This window comes from Branchiostoma floridae, chromosome 14 (genome assembly GCF_000003815.2).
Source record: "Branchiostoma floridae strain S238N-H82 chromosome 14, Bfl_VNyyK, whole genome shotgun sequence".
In the NCBI taxonomy this organism is placed as follows: Eukaryota; Metazoa; Chordata; class Leptocardii; order Amphioxiformes; family Branchiostomatidae; genus Branchiostoma; species Branchiostoma floridae.
In genome coordinates this window covers 10799600-10807689 of record NC_049992.1, presented here as the reverse complement: position 1 = coordinate 10807689, position 8090 = coordinate 10799600, and the positions used below count along the sequence as shown (strand labels likewise).

Sequence of the window (8090 nt, the reverse complement as noted above, 5' to 3'; positions counted from 1 at the left end):
AAGCTTTCTTTCTTGCCTTTTGGCAGAGAGGGAGAAGGGAAGTTGTTATTGCCTGGTCCGTCACAGTTTGAATTCTGGCAGCGTTGGTCTCCAGGTTCCTGTCTGGCGACCTGAAACGTCAGAGCGGCCGTGCAGTATGCCATTAGCCCAGATGAATATTACTCCCATTTAGCCTGAGTGAGGAGGGGCTGATGACGTCTAAGGATTATCGGGCTCCCCTGCCAATAAGGCCTACTTACGCCTGTACATGCAGAGTTTACTAATATGTAGCTATGGTCTGAAGCGATGGCGATATGGTGTTGATAGTCCATAGATTTAGATAAGGTTTTTACCCAGCCATTATCCTATGACATTTCCATGTATCCTAATTACACATTTTCGAAATACACAACTTAAAAGATGTCAGTAAAGAATCTGCAACAAGTACTCCATGGTTCAATTGTTTACATTGTTACATTTTTCCTGTCTTTAATGTATGAAAGTGATATGGCCACAATCTTTTATTCATCGCAGAGTAAGATGTACAATTGTAATCTTGTTGAATAATGAACAAGTTAAACTGTATGTATTTATTACACAGCTTGTAAACCTCTAGTAGTGATGTAACTTTTTACGATTCTAACATGCCCTTGTGATGATGTGTTATGCACAAAAATATGACAACATTGCGTTCCCTTGGGTTGCTTCAGTGTCGCATTTCAGTCATGTGATAGCCGCTGTTTCATGTTTTGAATTTGACAGATTTTTTCCTCCCTTTCCAGCCATCCAACATCCCAAACAGTCTAAGGATGTGAAAGCATTCAACTTTGACTACTCCTACTGGTCCCACACCAATGTGAGTCACGGTCCCATGACATTTGCTATGGCATACATAGCTATTATGCACAGCCTTATGTAGTCATGGCAATCTGAAGTTAGTTCTATGGGTGGTGTTCTTTTTCTGTTTCAGCCCCACTTTAGCCAACAACAAAAACAACAAAATTCCAAGAACTTTCAGGCCATAATAAAATTTGAATGTTACCAAATCAGAAAAACATTTGGAGAGTGCAAGCCACAGGTACTTTGTGTGCCAAAAATTTCCTGTAAACTAAATGATTAAAGTTGTCATGACTGTAGAGTTAGAAATCAATGTAAATATTACAAGTTCTACTGTTATCTCATATCTTGCAAATGCACACAAACAATATGATGCAAACAGGTCAATCAAAAATCTTGTTTTTAATCTTGTTTACATACACATGTACGTCATGTACAGCTAAAACAATATTACAGTGATTTTCCCCCTCATTTTGAATATGAAAAAACTTTGCATATATGTGTAGCAGAAGAGATACTTTGGAAAAATTAAGTTTGTAAAAGTCATCAAAGAGTTAACAATGCCATGAGGAGTACAATGTCAAAACTTGTTATTCACCAGTGTACAAAATACTTTTCTGAGCCAGGTTGCAAACTATGCAACCTGGGGCAAAAACTAGGTTGCACAACTGAATTTCAAGTTGCACCACCTACAATTCACTAATTTCTGGAAAAAATACATAACCTTTTAATATCATTTACTTATAAGCATGTTTGTTTCAAACTAAAGATCAAGTAAATTGACAACGAAATTCAGTTCTGAGGCACAAAATTTAAGTTGCACCCTGTGCAACCTGAGCTTTGAAGTAAGTTGCACCAAGCAAAAAGTGGTTGCAATGTGCAAGTGTGCAAGTGGGTATTTTGCACGCTGTTCACAAACTCATGACACAGTCGTATAGTCTTTTAACTTAATGTCAGCAGCTTTAGTTAGTAACACGCGATCTAAAATGTATGTCTGTACAAATGTATGCATGTTTACACACTGGGTGAGCATAAATAGTCCATGATTTGGCCAGCGGTCGTGCATACCTGTCCATGTATGTAGATCTGTGCCATCTAATTTTGTGCCCAGCATGATTAAATGGTGTTGACCCGATGACTGTGTACATGTAGAATGCCACTGTCAAACGTACATGTTTGGCTATCAAGTTAGATATCTGTTGACTAGGTATCAACTATCAAGTGGTATATTTATGTATCATTACTTACTTGTATCTGTATCATGTATTTGTATTACTACCTCATACATGTGAAAATGACTTTAGTTGAAAACATGTTAGATATCAAGGATTCATTCAAATTCAGCACCCAAATTGATACGGATCTTTCTGGAAAAACATGTACATTGTACAGTTTGTTGGAAGCTGCATTAATTATATCTAAATCAAATACTGTTAGATACTTCATACATGTAAGAATGACTTTTAGTTGAAAACATATTCGATACTAAGAATTTATTCAAAATCAGCACCCAAAGTGATACTGAGCTTTTTTGGGAAAACATGCACATGTACAGCAGGTTTTAAAGCTACATTAATTTTGTCTAATACTGTTAGATCAATACGTGACTAAGACTAAGCAATCTGTTTTGGGGTGGACTATACTCAATATAAGGTGAACAGTTGATCAATACAAGCGTGCCCCAGCCAGAGAAAGGGTCATTAATTTTGCAAGATTGATCTCAGAATAAAAAGAAAATCAGTCAATAGTTGAGTCTGGGCTGAAAATACTAGTAAAACCTTTTATTTTGTGATTTACATTATTATTAAGTATTGGAAGATGTATTTTCAACAAGGAAATGAGACATACAGTTTTGTGAAGGAAGCTTTGGACATTTAACACAATTGCACCTATTTAGCTTTGTTGCCAAATGTTACCTTTTCAGTTGTACATTTTCTATATGATATCACATCTAAATAGGTTAATGTTACAGATTTTAACAACATTTTACGAAGAATGTAATTGAACTATTTTCCAACTAAAAATGTATAGGAGCAAGATCCCAACTTTGCCGGCCAGAGCAAGGTGTACCAGGACATAGGGGAGGAGATGCTGCAGCATGCGTTTGAAGGCTACAATGTGTGCATCTTCGCCTATGGGCAGACGGGAGCAGGAAAATCCTACACCATGATGGGGAAACCCGAGCCCAGGGACCAGCAAGGCATCATTCCTCAGGTAGGACGGCTAGAGGGGTTGTTGTCAATTCCTGAAGACTTGAAGCATCATTATGTAGTTGGCCTAAAAGGTTAAATTCCTCAGACATCTTCGAGTCACAGTTTGTTGAATGAATCTCCTTCCTGACGGTTTTGATGTTGTGTTATACAACAAGCTTTATTGACATTACAAAAAGTACAATCAACTATAAATTAAAAGCAAAGTAGGGATACAGAGTAAACCTTAACTCTACTGACTACAATCTACAGTGAAACCTGCCTTAGGGGTCACCTGAGTATAGGGGCCACCTGGCCATTGCGGTCACTTTTTGCCGGTCCCTTGGATTTTTCCCATTGACCTAAGCATTAAGAAATAGTCTATAGCGGTCACCTGTCGAATGCGGTCGCGGCCAGCCGATTTTCAGTCCGGCCGCTATGCCAACACTGCCGATAGCGGTCACCGGCGCGACTGGCCGGCCGCGTTACGCCGCGCTAAAACCCACGCGGGGTTCACTTTTTTTTCAATTTCTGCACTACATCAGCAAAATGTAGGCTCAACTTGGACGATTTACGAAGGAAACATTGAATAAAGAAACATTTTACAAAATTATGTGATTTTATGCGAAGTTTTTCCACCAACGTGTTGTTGGCGTTTTTCTCGTCTCAGACTCTTTCAGTCTTTGCACTCTACCCTTCTCTACATCGTCATTTCTGTGCAGACTGAAAGAATATATGGACAGATTTTACAAGTAGACCGTCCGTTCATGTATCTGATGTTATAGGCTCTTGAAATCCATGTACGCTGGTCTAATTTTCGTATTCCGCGGGCCAAAAATATCGGAATTGTACTTGCGTAAATTTTCCAAGATGGCGCCGCCTCAGCAGATAAACAAGGTCAATTGGGGTCAGTGGACGACTCCATTTTTGCCAAGGTAAAATGTGGCAACAAGAATTCTGATTTATAGCACAAAATACGGTGATTATGGTATAAAAACGATAAGAATCAATTAAATCAACGTTATTTATGTAAGAACTAGACGAAGTTGGATTTTTGTCGAAGAAATAAGCCTACGTAGAGACAGTTTTATTTCGACGTGACCACCTTGGCATAATGGCGCATGCAGACAAGTCAAGCCGAGCCTTCCTGAACAAGTGAAAGTTTTTGTGGCGTTTTGATGTTTAGAAATGATTATGAACTTGTGATCAGCAGTGATTGAACGTCTAATTTTTGCCGGCAACTAGCGGAATTTACACGATTTGTCTATTCGATTGGCAAAGTTGCCGAAGACGCGCGCTGTGACCCAAGCTATGAACTTGTGATCAGCAGTGATTGAACGTCTAATTTTTGCCGGCAACTAGCGGAATTTACACGATTTGTCTATTCGATTGGCAAAGTTGCCGAAGACGCGCGCTGTGACCCAAGCTACCCAGAAAAGTCAGATCGAGGAACAAAGGAAAATGGCGGCGCTGACTTCGTGTTCAGACAATTCTAACTGTATAAAAGACAAGAGAACCAAGCAAATGTCTAGCGGCTGATTTCGGAGCAGGTGTCGGTCGGACTCAGATTAGTGTTAATGTCTAATAATAGTACACTGTCTTCTCTGTTAATAGCTAATGACATTAATGATTTTGACTATACAGAAATAAGGGAGCAGTAGTAGTTAATACAAATCTATTTGATTAAACTGTTTGTTTTAAACTCATATTTAGTTTAAATGTATAACCTTAATAATATGTCAATAAATACTCAGTATCTCAGTGGAAGCTGAATGCCTTGTCACTTATTGCTTGTGGTGAAATGTACCTTTTTGGCTATACTGCCTATAGGGGCCACCTGCCCATAGGGGCCAAATTTGGTCAGTCCCTTGAGTGACCCCTATAGACAGGTTTCACTGTATAGGATAACAAAATCTTTTTCTTAGTGGTTGCTCTAAAAGGTTCCTCAGAGACAGACATCTTCGAGTCACAGTTTGTTGGATCAATCATCTGTCTGGTGATGTTGTTGTTGTTTTGAATGTATATAGTGATATCAGATGTCTCCAGTTGGAATTCCTAATTTGGTTGATCAAGGTCTCTGACAAGGAAATGGGAGTTACATGTACATGGTTTTACTTTTAGGTACAGCAATGTGTAATTTGAGCACATGGTGCACATAATGACCACAGTGGTGTCTGCAAAGACATTGACACAGTTATCAATCACCCGGTAGTATGTATTGATTTGGCCAACCTTTTTTTTTTATTGTGTTCTGTAGCAGGGGGCTTATTAAATAGAAGAAAGTTTTTCTAAATCTATGTATTGGCAATGGCCTCCCTACCACAAAGAATTGAAGAAATCAATTTGTATTCTGTTAGCAAACCACATACTCCCAATGAACCAGTACTGGGGACAAGATAATCTCCTGGGCAAAAGAAATTAAAAACGGATTAAGTGTCAGAGGGAGGGAGAGCAGAGTTGTGGAAATGCATATGAATAGAGTAGAACTTACAAGCCAGCAGGGTCCATGTATACGTGCAGAGATGCCTGTTGTCTGAAAGAGATAACAGAAATAGGTCATGGGTAGATTATATCCATAATACATGACATACTAAGATGAAGACGGAATGTTTGATTTCTTGAATTTCTGACAGTGATCGTTCAATAATGTAGGCATCAAACTATTCGGGAAAATATTTAAGATTGATATTTTTCTAGGGTAGCAAATATTATTATTTTATCTGTTATTTCTGAGAAAAACAACTCTTATCATATTGGTATTGAATGGTATTGATTAAAATTTAAAACAAAAGCTGTTTTCCTTTAGGATTTCAAGCTTAAGAATACCTGAATCTAAAATCTAGACCGTCAAAGGTGACATTTTTTTATATGCTGTTTGGTTAAGAGTATATACATTGTGCAATGTATTGAAAATAATTAACATAGTATTACATACATACATTAAGATTTGCATTTGAAATTTTGAATCAATACGTACATGTTTATCAATAGTGTAGAGTTAATACTTATACTGAACTTGGGTTTGAAATGGATTGGTTCTTTGTTAAGAGCGCCCAATGTTTGATTAGGGACAAAGACATCCTGGTCCCGAGATTACAATTATTGGATATCCGGTGTGCAATTAAGTTATGCACTCCCGCGCAGGGCAATGTGATTTATTGGTATTGTCTGCAGCATTGTACTCCGGGATGAAATATTCAGTAGGGAGGGAGCAAGGATGGGCTTGAATTCCAATTAGATGTAGGTGTAGAAATACATATCTAAGTACATGGATGGGATGCATAATTTTTAACCTAAATGTGATTGTATCTAAGCCACTGAAATAAGAAACAAGCAAATTATTAGATAAGAATTAAGAAAAATACTTGAAGTCTTGTAAGATATTAGTGTTCCCTGTCAGTTATGTATTGCATTTACAAAATGTACATGGTGTTATATTTTTGTTACTGTTGATATTGTATTTTCTATTAGATATACTTCTGAATTCCTATCAATCCAATACAACTTTTGAAAGATTCTGGTATGAATGATATATAATTGTACCTTTAAAGTTTAAGTTAACAATATCAACAACATTTCCTTTCAGCTATGTGAAGAACTGTTTGACAAAATTAAGACTCAGGAAAGTAAGGACCTGCAATTCTCGGTGGAAGTCAGCTACATGGAAATCTACTGCGAGCGTGTGCGCGACTTGCTCAACCCTAAGAACAAGGGAAATTTACGTGTTAGGTAGGCAAATATTTATATTTCATTCCCCAATGTTGGTACATGTAATAGCACATTATTGATTGGGACTTACCCCAAATCTTCAGCCGATTCCATCAGCCTTGTTTACGGAATGGACCTGTCTACAGTAGCTTCCGGATGTCCGGAAGTCCATAATGTCACCAACACAGATCAACTTTTGTGCTAAGATTTATTTCAATGATTTACATGTAAGAAAGTAAGAAAGAAAAGTGAGGAAATACTTAAGCCAAATGCTTCTCCTGATTGCTGGGTATAGCACTGAAAAGTAGTGCTACAATGTATGTACTTATAATTTGCTGGGTTTTTGTTGAAAAATAGATGGTTCAGAACTTAAAGATACTTGGACTTCTTGATCTGGTAGTACATAACATGATGTTAGTTCAGACATGAGCAAGTAACAATGAGGATGATATAAGTATTTGAATTCTAATGTGGCTATTTTCCTACAACAGAGAGCATCCTCTGCTGGGACCATATGTGGAGGATCTTTCCAAATTAGCAGTGACATCCTTTAACGAGATCAACACACTCATGGATGAAGGCAACAAAGCACGGTAGGAAAGCAGTATAATCTTGTTTGCTAACTCATCACCATTACATGTATATGTTATGTACTTCATGGATTCACAATTGTTCGTTTTGATAGTCTAATACTTTTTGAGATAAAAATAAAGTTGATCATGATGCAGTGATGAAATGGAAAATGTTTGTACTTTCTCTATCAAAAAGGGCATAAAAAACAGCAAAGACATGTCTTGTGATACATACAAAAAATAATGGTTTCTGTCTCATTTACCCGTGTCAGTACTGAGAAATGCTATATGTAGAATCATTCTTACTAGTCTAACTTTACCAGTAAATCAGGCATGCCCAGCATTCTAAAGATGGTTGTCATTTACAAGTTTCCTTAATGTGCTTGAAGTATTTCATTGCGTTTAGATAATGAATAGCTTGCAGTGAGAGTGATAAGAAAAGTAGTGGGGTGGGGTAAACTGGTATTTCACCCTTAGGTGGATTCGTTTAAAAAAGGCTCATCAAACAGGTGATTTGTAACATCAAGGAGCAGAATAGCCCATAAACAGGAGTGAAAGATGACACACTGTCTTTTAACGAGGCCATAACTTGATGTTTATTGCAACATGCAGTGTAGTGCTTGTCTAGAAGCTTCCTGCATGCATGGCTATTGGGGCTATCGTAATGTATTATATTGTACCTGCTGAATAATGTCCCCTTGTCTGGAGTTATCAGTCAAAAGTTTTCTGCCTGGATCAAAATGTACCTACATTGTACATGTACAAAATGTATATGTTATTTCTTTGAATTTGCTTTGATTTCCAT

General features: G+C 37.5%; 1 protein-coding gene across 1 annotated transcript in view; it reads left to right on the top strand.

The window, feature by feature from the left end:
- Positions 1-8090, top strand: part of LOC118430792 (kinesin-like protein KIF1B) — a gene marked incomplete in the record, with an annotated part of 54954 nt that overhangs the window by 7237 nt on the left and 39627 nt on the right. The window contains 4 exon segments of the mRNA XM_035841814.1: positions 762-835; positions 2848-3030; positions 6592-6734; positions 7205-7306. Coding sequence (XP_035697707.1) covers positions 762-835; positions 2848-3030; positions 6592-6734; positions 7205-7306 — 502 coding nt within the window.